This window comes from Corvus moneduloides, chromosome 19 (assembly GCF_009650955.1).
Source record: "Corvus moneduloides isolate bCorMon1 chromosome 19, bCorMon1.pri, whole genome shotgun sequence".
Taxonomy (NCBI): Eukaryota; Metazoa; Chordata; class Aves; order Passeriformes; family Corvidae; genus Corvus; species Corvus moneduloides.
This window is the reverse complement of record NC_045494.1, coordinates 372,216-393,423: the sequence shown is the minus strand read 5'-3', so window position 1 is coordinate 393,423 and position 21,208 is coordinate 372,216. Positions and strand designations below refer to the sequence as shown.

Sequence of the window (21,208 nt, the reverse complement as noted above, 5' to 3'; positions counted from 1 at the left end):
CAAGGACGCGCAGGCGGCGGCTGTTGAAGCGGTTTATTGTCGCGTACAAAGGCGGCGGACACTGTACAGAATAAATAACGGCAATAACTTAGCAATAAATACCGCCTGCACCGAGCCCGGAGCCCTCTGGGTGACCCTTCTGTCCGCCAGCCCCGGCTCCGGCCGGGAGCGACTGTACACAATTCACAAGATACACAAATCCCGGGGGTGCCGGGGACGCTCCCCAGTCGGGCTGGCGCAGGACCCCTCCCCAGTCCTCCGGAACGGCACCAGGAAAAGGAGAAAGGAAACACGACACCCTTCACAGCAGGAAACCAAACGGACGAGCACCTCAGGAACAAGAATTGTCACACTTCAGAACACTATATACGAGAGAGAAGTCAGCGTGACGGCTCGGGCAAGGGTCGCCTCGCACGGACACAGGGAGCCGGCTGGCAGGACACAGGACCCCCCCGAGCAGGACGGGAGACTCCTTGGACACTGCGGAAATACATCACTCGGGGTCCTACACTTCACTGAGAACAAAACCATAAGGAAGCAACGCTCAGGGGACCGTGGCCTCGCTGACATCCAGCCCGGCACCCGCAGAGCTCGTTTACCACACCGGCACCCTTCAGTCACGGCCTTGCACCTGCTCCTCCCTACACGACTTGTCCTCATTGAACACACAGGCCACTCGAAGCAGACCCGGGCTCCGAGCAAGGAGGGACAGTGCAGGGGAGGGGGAACGACGTCTGGTGCAAGTCAGCGCTGCTGCCAGCCCTGTTCTGCCTCACGACAGAGCAGCACCAGCCCGTGACCAGCAGCAGCACGGCTGCCACCTGGCAGGTGGGAAAGGACTGGACACTACCTGCCACAGAGCACAACAAAAAGCAAGTTCTCCATGGCTGCAGAGTTGCCCATCGTTGCCTGCTGTGTTGATGGGGCTCTCCTCACACCAGAGGCTCCAGTTGTGGAACCAAGCTCCTAACCAGCCCCATACACACATTGCCCGCTCCTCCAGCCCAGATCAGGACTCAGCTGTGTTCTGAAGGGCTCTGGCTGATTCAGTCTCAGGCTGGGTCTAGGAGGGGCAGGGTTGGGACTGACACCCCAGAACAACTGGATGCCTCTGTATTTTGTAAAATCTCACCTCTTCCAGTCACCACACAACCAGCTGGAAGACCAGAGCCTGCTGACTGCTGCGCAATGTGTGGCCTATGTGGCAAATGGCTGGAAGTGGCACATCAGACACTTCAGTTAAGAGAAGAGAAAGTCCAGGGCTGGAAGGGGGAAGTCTTGAGGCAATGTTCTAACCTACTCCTCCTTTGGGAAATTTACTGGGAAAAGCATCCCAAACAACTCCCTAAACTCCCAATCAATCAGAGCAAAGCTCGTCTCAGGAAAATACCTGCTCCTCTCCTGCCACACTGCAGTTTTTCTCAGGCTGACCTGCTCCTCCGCTCAGGGGACAGCGGTATCAGTTCAGCGATGAGAAACATTCCCAAAACCTATCTAGGATGGCCATACCTCCCCACGAGACTGTGGCTTCACGTGTGTTATCCCAATCTGCCCCTTCCACTCAGATCTTCAGCAGCCAAGAGATCACATGGGCTTCCCCCTCATGTCCTGCTTCTCTGCAACTCAGTAAATCAGCTCCAGTCTTTGGGAAAGGGAGAGGAGAGTCAAAGTTTTTGTGGAAACAGAGCCTGGCCACAAACAGCTTCTCAGCTCTGTCACAGCTGTGAGTCTGAGCACTCTACTAACCCCCTGAGAAGCTGCCCCAGGAAGGACAGTGATCCTGCCACAGCTCACTGGCCAGCCATGCGTAGACACCAGGGACTAGCCAGTCCCATGTTGCCCCTCTTGTCGCAGACTTGCCCCTCTTGTTCAGGTGAGCCATAAGCACGACACAAGTTCTGACCACAGGATCTAATTCCAGAGATAAATCCCACCAGTCTTTTCCTGGACAAGCCTCCCTCATGTTACTTCTCTGATAGCTTTGCTGCATGAAGGGAAGTGCAGCATTTTTCCTCTCCAGATAACCAAGTTCACCTGGTGTTGGCTGCTCAGCAGGAGCTGCCTGTGCTCCTGCTGCACACCTCTGGGCAGGCATCGCTACCTCGCTGCACCAGCCAGCCATTCTTGTCTTCAAAAACAGCAGCACCTTTGCCTGTGCACCAGAACCCTTCTGGAGAATTCAGAGAGATTCCAACTCAATCTCTCAGTCGAGTTTAAGGAAAACAACAACAGTGTGAAATGACAGCACATGGCAAAGGCACCAGCACACCAGAGCGCTGCACGAGAGCTTGGGGAGCAGAGCGCCCAACACAAGGGGACATGACAGAAACTAGCAAGGTCAAGAATAAGTCACTTTTGGTACAATTGCAAAAAGATATCAAACAGGACTTGCCTCTTTTTTTGTCTTTTTCTAAGTTTTATAAATAAAGTCTGATAACTCTTTATAAAAACTAACCTCAGAGCCACAAACAGTTTGTGGGAGGTTCATGAGAAACTTTAAAATTATTTATTTATTAACTTTTAACTAGCAAAGTCTCTGAGAATATTTCCCCACTCATATGGTGAAATATTCTCGCCTTCTCAGGTAAAAAAGCTGACTATAAATACGCTCTCTCTTCTGTCCAATTTTAAACTTAGATAATTTAATAACTCTTAAAATGATGTTTCTCTCTTTAAATAAAGGGCTATTTAACCACATAAACTGGTTGTGTAAACCATCACACTAGAGACACTTGATACCCTCAAAACACGGGAACAACTAGTGATTTTGGTCTTGTTCAGTGCAACACATTAGGCACAAAACCGGCCTGCAGTCAACACAGTACCACTGCTCCCTTCTTCCCTCCCAGGGTGCTGGGGCCTGCAGGGCCTCAGGACCACAGCGACAGGACACAGCAGCATCGTCCTTCCCACCACTGCCAGTTTACACAGCTAACGTCATGGACGTCTGGGGGAAACCCACGGTTAGGGCACAGAGGCACACCTAGAAAGGAAGTAAAAACCTATGGACACAGAACACCCCAACTGTAAACTACAGGTACCAAAGGAGACAAAGCAGCAGGTTCAGGCGCCAAGATGCACCACCTGGAATGAGTCATGAAATAAAGCCTTTGGAAGGTGACCGAAATTAGGGTTCCCAGCCCCCAGGAAGAGAGCTTTCCTCGGACCACCCCTCCACCCTTCCATCAGCCACGCTGCACAGACTTTCTTTGGGTAGAAAACCAAAATCTCACAGTCTGTCCCCAGGGCACCCAAGGGCTACAGACTGCTGGGTGGGAAGCTCTGTCTGCACAGGACAAGGGATGCATCACCACTGCTCATACCAATCTGGACACAACAAAATAAACTGGAGCAATCAGCGGGCCAGTCCTGGGCCAAGTCAAAGGAACCCGGACCCATGTGGGGAGGGCTTGTGCTTTGGGGATTCCAGGCTGGTTTTGTGCCTAACTGCCCTGCACAGACAAGCTCAGGCAATGCTCGCTTCACTAAGACCGGGAGTCCGTTTTGGATTTCACTATTGTGATGACACTAGTAGTAGCAACCTTGCCAGGGACGAGGGGCCCCATACTGGAAGTGAGAGGCCCCCGTGCAGGGGTCACGGGGCTCCGGGCCACGGTTCTGGCGAAGTTCTGGAGAGCCTCGTATTTGGAGCGGAGAGCATCGAGTTCCATTTTCATGCTGGCGTTCTCTGAGGCCAGCTTCTCCACTTCTTGCTGCAGCTCTGCCTTCTGCTTCTCCAGTTCCTCCTTCTGGGTAACGCGCTTCACTCTGCAGCTGGCTGCATAACCCCGGTTCTTCAGCGTGCGCCGACGCTGCTTCAGCTGGATGATCTCCTCTTTTGACAGGCCCCGTAGATGCTGGTTCAGCTCTCGCACAGACATGGTCACCAGCTCCTCATCTGTCAAGCTGGTCCCATTCTCACCTGGCTCCCTCTTCACCTGGGAGAGAAGACAGCACACACTTGTGAAACCTGAGATGGATACCTATGCCCACCCCTGCACCCCTTTCCTCCACCTGCCGCATTACCTTCAAGGCCTTGTTTCCTTTGTTGGGGGTCGTCATAACACGACAGCCTTGTCAGTTAGGTTCTGGAAGGGAAGGAAGGTCAAATTAGCACCCGGGACACAGCAGAGCCCACGGCATTCCTCTGGCAGGGTCCAGCAGCAATGCCTCATGGTGCTGCTCCACATCTTGGTCCCCACTCACCCCCTCCTTGGAAGACACTCAACAAGCAGCCAGCTGAGCTGGACTAACAAGCAGCAGACTCTGTCCCTGAGCAGAAACTGCTGCCCTTCCACACCCCTGCTCCCATGGAGACTTTGTGGCAATGCTGGTTTTTCGTTTATGGTGGGGAAAATTAAAAAACTAGGAGGAGTCAGAATACATGGAAGCCACATTTTTAAAAATAGCCTTGCAAGCAGCAGGCAGGGTCCAGAGCATGGCTGCTCCAGGTCAGTCATGCTGACTCAGCAGGCTGGCACTCTGCACCGCTTGCTCCCAGCCTCATCCTTGTCACTGCCAAGCAGGGCAGGTTACCTTAACATGCCCTTCCAACAGGTGCCCAAGCACAGCTCAGAAGCTTCCCAGTCCTACCAGACTCCAGATGCCCCCAAGGATGCAGCCAGTATAGTTCAGTAAGACATAACCCTAGGCAAGGGGTACAGGGGAAGCCTTGGACACACCGGAATTCCATCACAGATTTGGGCTGATGTCTCAGCAGACTTCAGCTCTCCCGGTTACACAAAACTGACCCCAGTTGTAGGTCTCTTCTGTGAGAAAGTACCTGTCAATCCCTGGCTCAGAACCACCTTCTTCCTCCTTATCTTCAGAGCCAAGGTGTGCTCAGAAGAAAACAAAGATTAAAGGTGCTGAAAAACAGAGGAGAGCAGACTCCTTCCCTGCCACGGAAGACAAGACTTCAGAACTGGTAAGAGCAATTCCCAGGCCTGCTTTACAGAAACTTATATGCCGGCTCCTGCTTCTGTCCCCACATACCTCCTCCCCTCAGGCTTTTCAGTTCAGAGGGCTACTACACTGCCCAAGGAATTGATCCACACAGAAACTACCTGACAGACATGGCTGTGCCTTGAGCAGCCCAAACTGCACTCCCCTCTCAGCCCATTCTGCACCCCCTCAGCCCTGGCCAGTATTCCTGTGCAGCCTACAGGTGCCTCTGTCCCTTTCATCTTGCAGGTTTCAAACAACAATTTTGTTTGTCCCTGCCTTACTCCCAGCAGGACTGATGTCCAGTTACAGACCAGAACAAAATGCACACATCAGCAAATATGTCTTTGTGCTCTTCCAGCAGCTGTGGCACAGGCTCCCTACAGCGCCTCTACAACCTACGGGAGGTGAACAGGGCTAGTAGTCCCCAGAACACCAGCAGAGATATTCCTGAAGCCTGCAGCCTGCCAGGAGCCGGGCTATTTATACCTAGAGGACAATGCTCCTTCCAACAAGATGTCTGCTACACCCGACCACACTGGCATAGACACGGTCATTTTGCTGCCCAGGGAAGGCAGCTGCAATGAGGCAGGACAGGCAGCATCTGAGCAACTGCTTCACAAAATCAATTCTTCCCGTCTTGCCAGACTGCTGTTTATTCCTTCTGTTCCGATGTGGTAAACAACACGTCTGCTAGGAAAAGGGGAGAGGTACGTGAAGAGCTGGAGAGACCAATAGCATGCCTCTGCAGCACTTTTGTGCCCCATCCTCTTGTGAGTGGAAGGAGTCAAGGGCAGGTATGGTCAGTGGGACCATGGGAATTTGCTTGCCTTGTGGCACTAAAGAATTTACTGCTGCTTGGCAAGCACACAGGCTGCCTTCATTACAGCAGACCCAAAACAAAACAAACAGGGCACATGCATGCCACATCAGGCAGGGCACTGGGAAGAGTGCTCCTCAGCAGGCTGGGGAATGGCTGGTGCTGGCAGAGCTAGACACAGCAGAGGCAGCTACTCATTCCTGCCTCTGCACTCTCTAACACAACACCCTCTCAGGCAGAAGCCTCTCACAAGAGCCATCAGAGCTGCAACAGGACTGTCCCCAGAAACCTGGTGATCCCATCTCTCCAAGGCACAGCAACACACAAGGCAGTCAGTAGAATGGGAAAAACAACCCAAAGAGTTGTTGGCTGTTTCCTGGGTCCTGTTTTAATCGGGCTGTTTGGCAGCTCACAAAGAGGACACCCAGAGAACTGGTGACATAACAGAGACCAAACTTCGCCTTACTCTCCAGACTGCTGATGGATCAACTTTTGATAGCTTCCTGAAGAAAGATCACACTGAAAAGTGCCAAACACTACGGCTGCAATGAAGAAACTGCAGTCTCGACACATTTCCCCAGAGCTCAAAAGGCCTGAACTCAGCACAAGCACAGCCAATTCTCCCCTCAGCTCAGCGGCAGCACACAGGAGCTGACAGCACCGCGCATGATTCAACACAGGCCCTTCTCCACGCTCCTGATGCAGAACCCTGCCACGAGCCCCGTGTAAACACGGTGACGTCACCCACGCTGGCGGGCAGGCCTGGTGGGAGGCCCGTGGGCAGAGCAAGGGCTGTGCTCCCCACGGGCTCCACAGCACTGGCAGGCAGAGGAGTGGGGTTTGTCAGCAGCGATGGGGCACACTGCACGAGAACACTCTCTCCCAGCGTGAATTTCACACTCTGTTTATTTGCTTACTGGCAAATTAGCTCACACAGTCTCATCCAATGACTCCCCAAATTACCTATGTAGCCAAGAGAGTGCCTCTCCTGTGTTCCCCACCCTGGGAGTCCCCTGGTGAGCTCATCCAACCCTGAGCATTTCCACAGCAATTTTTCCCTCAAGGAATCTGCCCACCCAGCTGGTTTTAACTCTGCTCACACTGCTAAAGGAAAGGGCCAGCTCTGAGAGATCCCTTCCCACCCTTGGCAGTGCCCTCCTCCGACCACACAGCTCAAACCTCACATATCCCGGACAGCCAGAGACGTCCCCAAGCTCTGAACAGCGTGACCGACCCGTGCACAACACACACACACACACACACACAGACCCTCCTTGTTGGTCAAACGTTGCAGTCCCGCGGGAGCAGAAACCCACTCCACTCGGGGGACATTGCAGTGCCAAGTATCGGGCAGCCCCTACGGAACAGGGGCCAGAACCTCCCACCCGCACATCTTCAGCTACCAAGTAGACCGAGGACAGGGTACCGACTGCAGGCAGCGGAGCTGTCCTGCCTGGGGCCGAGCCTCTACTCTGGGAACTGGGCGAGACGCCCCGATGGCCCCTCACCCTCCCGGCCCTCTGGTCCTCGGGAGAAGAATCACAGACCACGGCGGCTGACCGGCGGGAGGGGGGGTGCCCGAGGCCCTGCCGGGGCCAGGTCGCACCCGTACCGGCGGAGCCTGAGCGCCTGAAGGTGCGGCGGGGTTGAGAAGGGTAGGCTCGGCCTGAGGGCAGCCGGCCTGCAACACGATCGGGTCAGTCGGCAACCGCGGGAGGGAGGGGCCAAATGCATCCGTGATGCCTACGGGTGGACCCGGGAGGCGGCGGGCGGGGCCGGGGACAGGCCCCGGGCCAGCGCCCCGCGCACCTGTTGCTCGGCCGCTAAGCGAGGCGCGGACGGGGCGGGGCGGGGCGGGGCGGGGGCTGGGCGGCACCGGGCAGGCGCGACCCCGAAGCCCCCCCGTGAGTCAGCGATGGCGGCCCCTTTAGGCACCTGCCGACCCCGCGGCGGCCCCAGCCACCATCCCGGGCCCGCCGGGCCCGCCCCGCCCCGGCCCGCCCCCTGGGACCGGCCCGCCCCGCCCCGCCCGATGCCAGGGCCGCGCCCGCCCTGGCAGCCGGTGGCGCTCACCTCCTGCCGGAGCCACCGGGCCGGGCCGGGCCGGGCCGGGCGGGGCGGGGAGGCCGCGCTGGGAGGGACCGGGACTCACAAGCCGCCACCGCCGCCGCCGCCGCTCACGGACTCGTCACGTGATATTTGGGTCACGTGGCTCCATTCATGAAGCGCCCGGCGCAACCGCCCCGGGCCTTAAGGGGGCCGCGCGCTCTCCCCGGGGGTAACGAGGAGAGGCTGCGACCCCCCTGGCCCGGCTCGGCTCGGCTCGGCTCGGCTCGGCTCGGCTCGGCTCGGCTCGGCGCCGTCTCCTTCCGCCGCCGCGGTCGAGTTCCCGTCCCGGAGCGAGCGCTGCCGCTCCACCAAAGTACTGGGTCGGCCGCGGATCGGTTCCCGCCATCTCTGGCAGCAGTCTTCGGCCTCCTGCGGGTCTCCCCGGTGCACATTGCGCGTTTCAGAGCGCGCGGTCCCTCAGCCCGCACCCGTGGGGTCCTTAGCACCCTTGGAGCTGCATCCGCAGTCCCTCCGAGCCGCCGGCTCCGACAGCGCAGGCCCTGCCGCGGCTCTCTCGGCAGGGGGCCGTGTGCGGCGAGCCCTGGCTGCAGCGTTAGGGCCGGGGCCGCTACCCTGCTCTGAAGCGCTGCTTTCCCAGGTCACTGGGAAAGCAGCCGGGCTCGCTCGAGGTATCTTCCCACCCGTTTTGCTACAACTCCGGGTCCATGACACACACACTGGTGCCTACTGTGTTTGCTGCCATGCTACAGGCAAAGCAGGGAGGACAAGATGAGCATACCAGAGAAGGGTGAGGGGCAAGTGGAAGGTGCCACAATAAAATGGGCAGACGGGTTAAGGAGAAACCATGCTCCGTAGCAGAGCAGAAGGAGCTTAGCTAGGCTCGGATCCAGCAGCAGCACTACTGCTCTCTGCTCTGTGCACAGGCGATGTGACCACAAGCCTTCCAGGGCCCTTGTAGCCCCCGATAGGCTGGTTTCCATCTGCTGTGGTGGCCAGCTCAGTTACAGGTCTATAACCACCTAGGAAGTTAATCTATAGCTCTGTCTCTCTGGGAGTACCCAGGGGCAACCTCTACATCTCCCTGCAGAAGGGCTCAATCTCAGGCATCCATTCATTCTGCATCCCACTTTTTCAGCCAAGTGGGAACTCTTTCTACAACACTACCTTGCATTTTTGTGTCAGCCAGTACTTCATCTGTCTGACTTCCAGCTTGGCCTGTCTGCTGTGCAGGTATTACAGATCCTGAGCAGGAAAGGGAGGAACATATGGCACCCAAGGACTCCTGACCTAGTGGCCACTGCCAGTGGCAAGAGATACACCCAGTCAAAATAGCTGGGATTAGCCACAGCTCTCATCAGAGAAGCAGTTTTTTATGTAAAGAGGGAAGAGGAGTAACCATCTGTCACACTTATAGGGTCATACCTTGCTAGCAGCCAAAAGCCTAACACTAAAAATGCTTTACCGTCACCAGCACCTCAGAGACAGAAGGAAATGTAAACACTCACTACCCCTCCAGCTGCCAAACCACCCAAGCAAGGCCAGCAGTAAAGGAGGGGCAGTGAGAGGCCATGGTTCCCCAAACCAGACTGAGCAGAGAGAAGGGGTGGCCGCTGGAGAGAAAAGGAGCATGGTCCACTGTTCACGCCATATGTCTCTCAAAGTGGTGGGAGATCAGGCAGAGGCATTGGGTCCATTCCAAGAAGTGACTTTGGGCCCAGCCCCTGATGTACCACGCAGCATGGTGTTTGTGTGGCAGCATCTGCTCTAGCTAATAACAACAGTGGCAGGACATAAGGTCTGACAGCAGATGCAAGATAGGGCCAGAGGGGATCAAACCTTTGAAACAAAAAGTTCTGAAACATCTTTAAAAAATTTTCTGCATGGGGCACACAAACACTGCTTGAGTCCTGGAAGTACCCAAATTCTTCTTCTGGACAAATGATTTCCTTGACAAAGCTCTGATGAGACTATCTCCCCAGCCCAAGAAAACAGCAGTGCCAGGGACAGCTCACACCAACCCCACTACAGGTTAAAGACCCTCTGCTACAGCACTGCCCCACAGCTGTTGTAAGCCACAAGCCTGGTACAGGGGACACCAACATTCAGAGTGAATGCTTTTCCTTAGACAGAAGAGAAATAACACAGAGGACACTAACGGTTGTGGCTTAGGAATGGTATTCCTCATATTAGTGTTCCCACTGAAATACTCAAAACCACACACTGCTCACTCACTCCCCTCCTGTCCCTCTCCCCCTGTGGCAGGCTGGAGAGGAGAACTGGAGGCACAAAAGGTAAAGATCATGGTTTGCGATACAAACAATTTACTGGAAACAGTAATGAGATAAGAAAACAAATAATAACAGCAACAATATTAAAAAGAGTGTAGACGAGACGTGAATGATTCATACATGATTGCTCACCACGCGTAACATAATGTTACCCCCACCGCTCATTTCATGCAACCAACCAGAAAGGACTCCTTCTCCCCATCCCTCTTCAGCCCCTCTCCCCTGCCACAAACCCTCCCCTCTCAACTTCTCCCCCTAGCCTTTGCCCATGTACATGATGTATAGAATAACCAGGGTCCTGGCTGTGCCATTCCTGGCTACTGCAAAAATTAACCCTGTCCTGGCCGCAACCAGGACACTGATATTCAGCACTGCCAGAATACAGTAGTCCGGTCAGTTCTTCTTGCTCTTGTGGGTGAACAGACTAACTTTGCTAGCAGATGCCACAGACAGAGAGGGAGACTCCAGCTTCACCTTGTCCAGCAAAGTTTTCTTTATGGCTGCCGGGGAAATCTTCTCTTGGTCTGCCAAATGCTGCAGCTCCCTACAATGGGGTAGTAGGAGAGGCAGACATAGAAAAAAGAAGATGGGGAGGTTGGGGGACAAGTTTTGCAAGCTTTTTAGGACTTCCTAGGTGCCCACCTTGTCCGGATACAGGAAGCCTCCACAGCATTGATGAGGAGTGAGCGAAAGCCACCACTCTCCAGGAAGTGCAGGGCATGGATAGTGGCTCCCCCGGGCGAGCAGACATTGTCCTTCAGCTGACCGGGATGCTGCTCAGATTCTAACAGCATTTTGGCAGCACCCTGTAGCAAGGAAAACACCTGCCAGAGCTCTGGCTGAGGAAGCCACTGTCACACACTCCTGTTCTCCACTGCACAGAGCAGCACCAACATTCACAGCAGGCAAACCTAGGCTCCTGCACGCTGCCAAAACACTTTCCAGAGCCGATGAAGCCTGCAAAGGAGCAGAGTTTCCCAGGCCCCAGCTCCCACACCACCACGAGTGCCAGCAGATTGCTGTAGCTACTTCCTACAGCCCCCACCAGGAACCTGTGTGCAGTCAAACCAAACATGTTCTTTAAAGTAGATTCTGTGAGAGGACCAAGATAATTTCAAACTGTGATGTGAAGATTCCTCTGCACAGAGCAAGCACAGACTCAGATTTGTTATGAAGGAGGTAATACTGACCAGCAAAGCCTGTGCTCCAAGTCGAACTGCCAGCCTCCGGGGAAGGCCCATCTTTACTCCTCCATCCGCAAGAGCATCCAGGGCAGTGAATGCCTGAGACCAGAGAGGAAGGTGACTGAAAGACTCTGCTCCAGGACTGGTAAGTCTCAGGGAGGAGAGAATCCAGGGCTTCAGGATCGTGCTGTGACTCTTATGGACTTGACAAAAGCCTCCCCCTTTACTGCATGGATGCCATGCCAGGCTTCCCTCCCACTAGTTCCAGCTCTGGAGTGGGGGGAATGGGAGAAATTCTGCTTCTGCATCATGCAAACTGCAGGCCCAAGTTTTGCAACATGGACATGTGGACACCGCACGCTGGCTATGGACTTCAGACTCATCTGACTGGTAACAAAATTTACATGCTGTCCCAAACTGGACACATGGACTACATATCCCATTGCAAATGTGGGTGATAGGAAAAACAAAAAATGACAAGCTGAAGTTGCACAGACTTTATGGCAGGCAAAGCCAACTGCTCTCCCCAAGACTGCCACTAGCTGAGGAAATAGCACGTACATACGCAGGGCCACTGCCACTGAGTCCCGTTACAGCATCAATGAGATCCTCTTCCACCTCAGTGCAGAAGCCCACACTGGCCATCAGTTGTTCCAAGAGCTTCCCATCTTCCACATCCGCATGAGTTCCAGTGGCATAGACCGTAGCACCTTCCCGGACAATCACAGGGGTGTTGGTCATGCACCTGATCACTTTTGGTGTGGGGCAGAAGGTAGAGAGTTTCTTAGGGCAGAAAATCATTGGAGATAGAAAGTAAAAAAAGAAAGAAGGGAGAAAAATGAGCTTTAGTGCATATTTTTCATCAATGGACTGTCCAGGAAACAGTATCCCAAAGGCCTCAATCCCAGATCAACCCACAGATCTCCAAAACAGCTCCTGCAGACACTTAGCATAAGATCTGCAGAAATTCAGGGCAGATGACCCACTGCTGTTGAGAGAAACATTATCGGACAGCAACTCATGTGAGGAAAGAGCTGGATAAAACCTCTAATAGCATTTTCTGATGAAGACAGCAAAGGTGACTGAAAACAACAAGTTGGCTGCTGCTGCTGCGTGACTTTAGTCCTGAGTAGCACAAGTAACATCTGTTCCTTGCATCGGCTCCTGGGGGCCAGAGGAGTGGAAGCAGCTCATGGCCGGCCTTGCACGGCCCGGTCTCCTCTCACCTTCTCGATAGAGCTGATGGTGACGCCGGCCGCGCAGGAGACCACGATGTGCCGGGCCTCGATGTCGGGGCCCACCTCCTCCAGGATGAAGGGGATGATGGGTGGCTTCACGGCCAGGAAGAGGACATCGCTGCTCTTCACCGTGTCCTTGTTGCTCACCGTGAAGTTCACTCCCATTTTCTGCAGCGGTTTGGAGAGAAACGGGACCGCTCAGGCCCGGGGCGGTCCGGGAGGGGAGCGCCGCCACCCGGCCCTCGCTACCCGGCCGCACTCACCCGCAGCCCGCTCACGGTCGGCAGGTCAGTGTCCGGGGAGCTCGCCGTGATCTTGTGCGCAGCCAGGACCCCTGCGAACGACACAGCGTGTGAGCCCGAGGGATCGGCAACACCCGCCCCGTGCCCACCTAACCCCATGAAGCCCCCGGGCCAGGGCGAAGGCGAACTGCCCCGCGCCCACCTGCCGCCGTGAAGCCGCGGGCCAGGGCGAAGGCAAGCTGCCCCGCGCCGATGAACCCCACGCTCATGGCCCGTGCCGTGCGGCCCCACCAGACCCAGACCCAGACCGGACCCGGACCCGCCGCCGTCCACGTGGCCGCGCCCGCACGGAGGCGAGGCGGCGCGGGGGACGTCGGCGCGCAGCCAATCGGCGGGCGGTGGGACGGGGCAGCGCCGGCCCTCCGACCACTCAGCGCCCGGGGGCGGGGACAATGGCGCAGCCCTCGCCAGCTATTGGGGCAACCGACCCTGAGTGTTGCATCATTCGCCGCCTGCGGGGCCGACGGGAGCAGTCGGGAGCCGTCGGCCGCCCCGCCCCGCCCCGCCCCGCTCCCGGCCCGGCCCAGCCCGCCCCGCCCCGCCCCGCCCCGCTCCCGCCCCGCCCCGCTCCCGGCCCGGCCCACTCCCGCCCCGCCCCGCCCCGCTCCCGGCCCGGCCCGCCCCACCCCGCCTTACGCCGCCAGGCGGCGCTGTGCTCCCGGCGGAGCCCTGTGGGAGAGTCGGGCGGGAGCGGGGCGGGAGCGGGGCGGGCCGGGCCGGGCCGGGCCGGGCCAGGAGCGGGAGCGGGACGGGAGCGGGGCGGGGCGGGGCGGGACGGGAGCGGGGCGGGCCGGGCCGGGCCGGGCCGGGAGCGGGACGGGAGCGGGCGGGGCGGGACGGGAGCGGGCCGGGAGCGGGACGGGAGCGGGGCGGGGCAGAGCGGGAGCGGAGCGGGCCGGGCCGGGCCGGGCAGCGCCGACAGCCGCTTGCTGGCGTTGCCGCGCCAGCACCGCCCTCCGTGAGCCCGGTCACCCCCGGCCACCCTCCCCGCGGAGAGCGGGACCCCCGCGGGGCCAGGGCGCAGCGGGCGCCAGAAGAGACTCTTGGTCCCCGTGTGCTGGCTCTGCTCGGGTCTCCTCCCCGCCACTTCTCCGCCTCGGCCGGCCCGGGACGCTCCGGTGCGCAGTCCCGCCTCCCTGGGCGGGCCCATACGCGACCCTGCCGGTCCTGCGGGGAGCGGTCTTGCGGAGAGCGGCCCAGCGGCCGCTGGTCCCAGAGCGGCGGTACCTCGTGCTTTGGGATTGCCCGTAGGTTTCCCGAGGGATTTCCCTGCACGTGAACGGGGAGGGAGTTTCCGTCGCCCGATTCCCATCCGGGCCCAGGCGCAGTGCGGCCTCCCGCCGTGCCCCGAGGACCGAGGGTGGCCTCCATCAGAGCCTTGCGGCCCTGGGCTGTGGAGAGACCGGGCCGGTGTGGTGTGTTCCTGTAAAACCCAGGCAGCAGGCAGTGCTTTTTTTCCTAAATATCATATTACCTCACTGGTTTCATTTTTACTTTTTTCTTGCTCCTTTATTGACAGAAATAAATCTCAGTGGGGTTTTTTTGTTGATAAATGTTCCTAAATGCTGTCTTTTGGGGATACCAAACCTCAGGCTTCCAAAAGAGAAGGGAAAAACCAAACCCAACCCATTAACGATTCAGATTTTAATCTAGCCAGGCTGGAATCCTCTGGGTGCTGTCTAGACTGGCTGCAGCCACAAGTCCGTAATTAAGGAACACACATACATCCTAACATTAGTTTACCAAAAAAGGTTGGGAATGGTTGGCGACTGGGGAAACCTGGTTCATGGTGAGCTACTTGATCATCATCTATTTATTAAAGGGGTCAATACACTCTGGAAATGAAGGGGGTTTGGTGAACTGAATCATGACAGAGCTGTTTGGTAAATCCTGCTGAGCAGATATTAGATGTTCTCTGTCCTGGATTGGGCAATCTCATAGTTTCCAATGGTTGGGGAGTGTTTTAACCACTGAAGCATGAGGTTTTGATTTTTTTTTAAATTTTTTTTTTCTCCTAAAAGAGAGGATTGTTGTCCACACAATCTTTTTTTGCCATTTTGACCATGTTCACATTTTTTGCTCAGTCTTTGGCTGGCAGATGAGAAAGCTAAATCTGAACACACTGTTCTTGGCAATGACTTGTGTTTCCACTCTTCCAGTCAGTGGGATCATGATTTCCATGTTGAATTTGCTTTCCCCTTATTGTGAAGGCACTCAGTTTTGCCCTCATTGTTTCCCAGGTACTGGTTTCTCTCTGGCCCTTTGTCCCTGGCTCAGTGTAAGATGCATCAACTCATGGCAGTGGCAGATTTTACCATGTTTCTGCTCTTGCTCCTACTTGGTGCAAAATCTTCCCAGCAGGAAGCCAGCAGTGCCTGGCTCAGCCATATGCTATCAGCCAAGGAGCTTTCCAACAGCTGCCACTGCCTGAGTGACTGGCAGTGTCATCCTGGGGGACAAGCACCCCCGTGCTTGTGTGCTCCTGCCTCTGCTGACCCCCTTCCCCAGTCCTCCCAGCCTCCCAGAGCCACACCAGAGCCTGCAGGAAGGACTTTCCTCACGCCATGTTCCTGGGCTCATTGGATTGAATTTTATAACAAAAGCCATGGTGCTTCACAGGCACCTGTTTGGTTTTAGTGATCTGTAATAACAACAAAAAAGTAATTTTCAAGTGTGACACAGCTTAATTTATCCACATTGGTGGTTTTAAGAGGAATACATCATAAATGCTCAAGGTCCCTTTGTATGCAGTGGCTCTTTGTAAATTGACTCCTCCAACAAAAGTTGATTTCCTTTTCCAAGTCAGCATTTTGTACTTGTACAACCCGTAATTTGTTTGGGTGGCAAGAAATAAAGCTCCTGGTTTATATTGATGGCGGGATAGCCTTGGGTCTTGCCCTACCAGCCTCCTGTTGGACCACATCTTCCAGATTTCCTGCCCTTCACTGGAACTCGCAGAAGAGAAAACCCCCTTGGAAGGCTGTTCCTTTGTGCTGGATCCCAATTCTTGTCCCATTTCCTGGCTAATGCTCCCCACTGCTAAGGGCTGGTCCTTGCTCAGAATTATTCAACATAATCTGTCCCAACAAGTTTTCCCTTTGGTTTTCAAACCCCACACAAAGCACTGATGAAAAGTAAGATTCCTTCCTTATTCCTGAGTCATTCTGTTGCAAAGAATCCACTCAGATGTCTTGCTGTCTTGTGTCTGTACTTTTTTGGGTCTGTGTTCAGGCTTTGTACATCAAAATAAAGTGAGCTCTGCCTTCATGCAGAAAGGGCTGCGTCTGCTGCAATGAAAGTGTGGAGAGGAGGGTGACAGCACACACATCTCAGGAGATGTAAGCGTACATCTGCCATTCAGCTTTATTTTATTTTGGATAAAAAATAAATCTTGATTCTGACAGGCAGCTACTGGAGATTTTAATCAAAGTACTCAAGTCTGCATGAGCTGCACAAGCACTTGGACACTCTGGCTTCTCCCTGGAACAAATGAAGATTTCTATGGAGCCTGAAATCTGAGCTGAGAAGTGTGGAACTTCAAAGTGGATGTTTAGTCAGGGATGCGTCTGAGACATTCGGCTACTTGGTGATGCAGAGTGCTCAGGAATCCTGCGCCTGAGCTGCTCTGGGGTACTGTGTGCAACTTCTGTCATGTCCCGTCTTGTCCATGCCCCCTCCCTGCCTGGTTTGGTCTCTTGTGCAGCACCGTGAGATCAATTAGTCTCTGCCTCCCCTTTCACACTCCCTCAGATCTTCAAGCCTCCAGAAAAAAACCCTTGACACCAGTGTAAAGAAATGGTGGCCCATTAATCAAGACAGAGCATGTGCCAAGCTACTTTCTGTGCTGCTCAAGTGAGCATGGCAGGTCACACACAGTCACTTTGCAGGTTGGCTCTGCTCTGCAACCTGATTCTCAGCAGTAGAGCCCCAACTTTACAAATTTTCATTTCTGTAGTGACTCAGTTTTTGCTAAATAGGAATATCCTAGGCCTCCTCCAAGGTGTACACTTGAGGATATTCCTTTTCCGTGCTAGACAGCAAAGGAGATGAAGGGGAAAGACTGGTAACCTTCAAAATACTGTTATGGCTATGATGTTCTTCTCAGAAACACCCAGACCGAACTGCCCACACTTGCAGGCATTCCACATCTCACCACACAGCCCAAAGTAACCCAAACTCCGAGGGATTGATTTTCATCTTCTGGTGTTCCTTCATGCAGCTTTTAACTTTTCCACTTCCTGAGTAGTCACTTGGTTACCATTAAGCACTGGTTAACAGTTTCAAAATCCTTGGTGTCTTTCCTAATATTTGGCTCAATAACCTGCTAGCCAGCAGCCTCACTGCTATGGCTACAAGCATTCCTGCTGTCTGCAGATGCATGTAGAGCTGTGTCATTCCTTTGTGCTGGCACCAGGAAGGAAGGTGAAGCAGAACCATGGGGGAGTTGGGCTGTGCTTTGCATCGGCTGCAGCCCACCTGCTCCAGGTCATTAATTTTTTAGTGTAGTCAGTCCTCACCTTGATGTTGGTGCTGTGCGCATGCCTGCCCAGCACCTCCCTGCCCCTTGCCCCATCCCTCTGCATCTTCAGTGGTTCACAGCACTGGGATGCCTCCACAGAGGCCAACCCACAATTCAGAGGTGTGAGACAAAGCGGATGCGCTGGGAGTATGCCAGGTCCAAGACATAGAGCAGCAGGTTGACATAGGTGAAGATGGCAATCACCAGCTGGCTGTCCCAGGGGCACTTCCCCTTGGCGCAGAGGCCAGGGCGTCGTGGGGAGCCATACTTGCTGTCAAAGCAGAACACTGGCCAGATGACCGCAGCACTCATGTAGAGCAGCACAGCCCCAAAGGTGTAGATGACCACAGAACGCTCAAATGGGAACCACAGCAAGGCAGTCTTACCTGTGACACTGAAGGCCACTACCACCACTGTCACCACAAAGCAAAAGCTGTAGACAGCCACACACCACTGTGTCGCCACGTATTTACCATATTGGCTGTCGTTCACCAGTGCCCCAAAGATGATGCAGGCCACAAAGGCCTGAACGATTTTCAAGAGCCCAGAGATAGTAGCCATGTAGCTGGTGACTTGTCCTGGTTTTGCCCTGGTTAAGAACACCTCAGTGGCATACGCGACAAACAGAAGGCCCGCAAAGACGCTGGCTGCAATGCGGAAATCTCTCACCTCACAGCCGATGGGGTAACAGCCCACCTGGACGAAGTAGAGCGGGTAGATCACTGCAGCTGTGATGGACATGAGTGTGGCAAGCATGGCAAAAGCAGCAGTAAAGTTTCCCCAGGAGAGACTCAGGCAGCTGTGCAGGTGTGTGAACTCACAGGTGATGATGAACACAGTGATGGCAAAGCAGAAGGTCCAGACAAACATGCAGAAGGTGCCATATGCGGCACTGAACCCCCCTTGGTGGGCAACCAGGCTGAATGTGGTACATCCGAAGGTCATCTGCAGCAATCGAGCTATTCCTACAGGGGAAGTCACAGCAGCTGTGTTCAGATATGGCCCTCCCGTGCTCTCCATTATCTTTCCGGTCCAGCAGACAATGCACTCAATGCCTTCTCAAATGTCCTTTCTGGCTCTTGCACCTTTGCCCTGAGGCACACCTGGTCCCAGCTCAGTGGAGTGGCAGCTCAAATCTCGCTGGTCTCTGCCGGCATCAGTGGGAGCTGCCTCTGACGCTGCATCTCTGGCAGCTCTCTGCACAGACCTGCGGCTGCAGGGAGGTGACTGGCTGGCTCTGCCCACTGGCTGTAAGCTCAGGGTGCTGCTGTTCGCTCTCTGCTTCCTCAGGTCTGAAACCTGCCTCTGTGCTGTCCTTTGGCTGTCTCCTTTCCCGTAGGATGGTGCTTTCCCTGGAGGCTGACATTTATTCCATTTTCGCTCCGCAGCTGTAGCTTTATGCTGCACCGTTCACAGGAACCTGGAGTATAAATAGGGGTTTTATTAATAGTTCTGGAATGAGTCCTGCCCCCACTCAGCTGTTGGGAGCGGGTGTTATTTAACACTGAAGCTGCGAGCTCCATCAAAGGCTCTTGATTATCCTTCTGCTGTTCTTTTAGAAACTCTGGGGTCACTGGAATGCTGCCGTTCTCCACACAACCCCCTGCGCTGAGGGGAGGTGGCTGGCTGTGGCAGTGGGCTGTGATACGGCCGTGCTGCAGGAACAAGAGCTCAGTTCTGCAGACCCAAGAGCCCCTGAGAGGGGGCACAAGCCCAAAGGCAGCACAAACCCTATAAAAGAAAGGATTTAGGCCAGAGGCTGAATAAAAGCTGACTCACTTTGCTGCAGTTGATCTGGAGCAGTGATACATTTACCTGCTGTACTTTGTGTGACAGCTTGTGGCTGTGAAGGTTTACAGCACCCGTCCTCAACATTTCCTTAAACTCTTCCCTGTCTCTCTTTTAAATTTATGTGGAAATCAGTTTTTCTTGTATCTCTGAATGCAACAACCAAATACAATTGTTTTTTAAAAAATTGCTTTGATATTCTTAGCTCTGTTTTGGAACACAGATTTCAATAAATAGTGTCAAACCCTCCCTCCTGTGAGATCAAAGCTTTCACAATGAGCCATTCCTGGTACACAGTGCTCCCCAGACTTCACCTCTCCCCACAAGTGTCTTAATTCTATCTCCAAAAGCCCCAGACAAAATTGCTGATGTAGTTTCAGAATGGGACTGGGTGAATGTTTCCACCACAACATAGTAGAAAAATTCCTCCCTTACCCCACAAGCAGCATTGCTGACTCCTCACCTGCAGTGGTCATCCCAGTTTGGAAGCAGAAAAAATTACTGATGGAATGGCTCACATGAGGACAGTACAAATTTTTGGCTGTAACGATAAAACGATAAAACGTGCCTACCTTCAGCTTTGTCACCATCTTGTAACCTCAGTGTCTCTTTCATTCATCTCAAGTACTTTCCATTTTCCTTAGAAAGGCCTCTGGTGCTAAAAGTACAAAAGCCTGCATTCATTTGGGGTGGAAGTTGCACAATTAACATCACAATAACCAGGAAATGCAGCAGGACAGCTGAGGAACTCCAGGTGAACAGGTTCTCATCCTGAAATCTTGCCTTTCCTGACTCTCTATTAATCCTTCACTTCTAGCAGGGCTCATTGGCAGTGGGTCACTTTCTGTATTGTGGCACTTTCTGGTGCATCACTTCCCCTCTGCCCAGGGACCAGGAGAAAGCACAGGGACACCCCATGTCATGGCCTACCTGAGGACACATCACCCCAGCAGTGACACCGGGGCTCAAGGCAGAGCTGGTCCTGCTGCTCAGCTTCTGCTTTCCCATGGGAAGTGGTGCCCCTCTGAAGAGCCCTCAGCACCAGTCAGTGCTGGCAGAGGGCAAAGGTCCCCAAAATCACACTGGCGGAGCAGTGCACCAGACAGACCACGGCCACTTTTCCCTCAGAAATAAAGAACCTCATCTAGTCAAAAGATCACAGAATACAAACACATGGCACTGAATTCTTCCAGTCTTGCGCTTTTGTCACTGGCTTCTGCACGGCAGAAAAGAGATGAAAAACATAATCAGGACAATTCTACTTTTATATCCAAGTCATTAAAATATAGAGGATATCAGTAATTTCTGAACTGATCATAGGGAAACTGCACTGACATTTTCCTGTTCTTCAGTTTCACTGGGAGCACCAGTCATTTTCTCTGTAGTTTTTCTTTATCTTCAATCTGTGTTAATCCCATCATGCACAGGAAGACAGATGATTGTGGTGGTCTGTGTGTGGTCCTGCCCGAAAAGGAACCAAAGGGCTACAGTTTACTTACCCAAACAAGGATCTCACAAGCAGCACCACTGTTCTAACCTGGCAAGGTCTGTCTTGAAAGTACAGGGAATTTTTCTAAAATCAGGCCCAAATTCTCTGTGGCCTATATGCTGTGTAACCATGTACACAACTGCAGGCACACACAGTTGGTCCCAGGACCTCGTGCAGTAGGGATGTGCAGCTGTGCTCCTTGTGCAGGTCTCCCCACACCCCCACACTGTGCTGCAGGGTGAAGCTCTGCTCCAGCCACCCACATGCTCCCACCCAAGGAACGGTCTCCTCTCCAGCCTCAGTTATGCATTCTCAATCCCTCCCTTGTTCTCCTCCCACTACTATCAAAGGGGATTCTCTCTGCTGAGGTGGGTGTGTTCCCAAGTGACTAGAAGAGAAATATGTTGGTGCTTGTCTTATGTTCTCTGCCTTTTCTGCTCCAAATGCTTCTGATGCTTTGATCAAACATTTCCTTCACTGGAAGAGAGGCCTTTGCAGCAAAACCAGATCTCCCTCCACCTTACAACGCAATGCCCTGGACAACCTGGGGAATCACAGGCAAGCCA

General features: G+C 54.3%; 3 protein-coding genes across 6 annotated transcripts; all 3 read right to left on the bottom strand.

Annotated features, from left to right (window-relative positions):
• Positions 1-18: 18 nt before the first annotated feature.
• MAFG (MAF bZIP transcription factor G) lies at positions 19-7,944 on the bottom strand. 4 transcript variants are annotated; one of them, XM_032128700.1, is made up of 4 exons: positions 7,377-7,579; positions 4,784-4,898; positions 4,027-4,088; positions 19-3,938 (listed from the first exon to the last, which is right to left on the bottom strand). In XM_032128700.1, the coding sequence occupies exons 3-4, from the start codon at positions 4,060-4,062 to the stop codon at positions 3,486-3,488; spliced, it is 489 nt and encodes a 162-aa protein (XP_031984591.1). In that variant the 5' UTR covers positions 4,063-4,088; positions 4,784-4,898; positions 7,377-7,579; the 3' UTR covers positions 19-3,485. The 4 variants fall into 4 exon arrangements, with proteins under 4 accessions (XP_031984591.1, XP_031984589.1, XP_031984592.1 ...); XM_032128698.1 differs by lacking the exons at positions 4,784-4,898; positions 7,377-7,579 and adding an exon at positions 7,838-7,944; XM_032128701.1 differs by lacking the exon at positions 4,784-4,898.
• A 2,191-nt stretch (positions 7,945-10,135) lies between these two features.
• Positions 10,136-13,147, bottom strand: PYCR1 (pyrroline-5-carboxylate reductase 1). The gene is made up of 7 exons (XM_032128694.1): positions 12,989-13,147; positions 12,808-12,878; positions 12,533-12,712; positions 11,868-12,089; positions 11,313-11,405; positions 10,765-10,928; positions 10,136-10,666 (listed from the first exon to the last, which is right to left on the bottom strand). Exons 1-7 carry the CDS (start codon positions 13,053-13,055, stop codon positions 10,516-10,518), a joined length of 948 nt encoding a protein of 315 aa, XP_031984585.1. The 5' UTR covers positions 13,056-13,147; the 3' UTR covers positions 10,136-10,515.
• A 3,038-nt stretch (positions 13,148-16,185) lies between these two features.
• MYADML2 (myeloid associated differentiation marker like 2) lies at positions 16,186-21,144 on the bottom strand. The gene has a single exon (XM_032128682.1). It carries the CDS (start codon positions 18,383-18,385, stop codon positions 17,480-17,482), a length of 906 nt encoding a protein of 301 aa, XP_031984573.1. The 5' UTR covers positions 18,386-21,144; the 3' UTR covers positions 16,186-17,479.
• Positions 21,145-21,208: the final 64 nt, after the last annotated feature.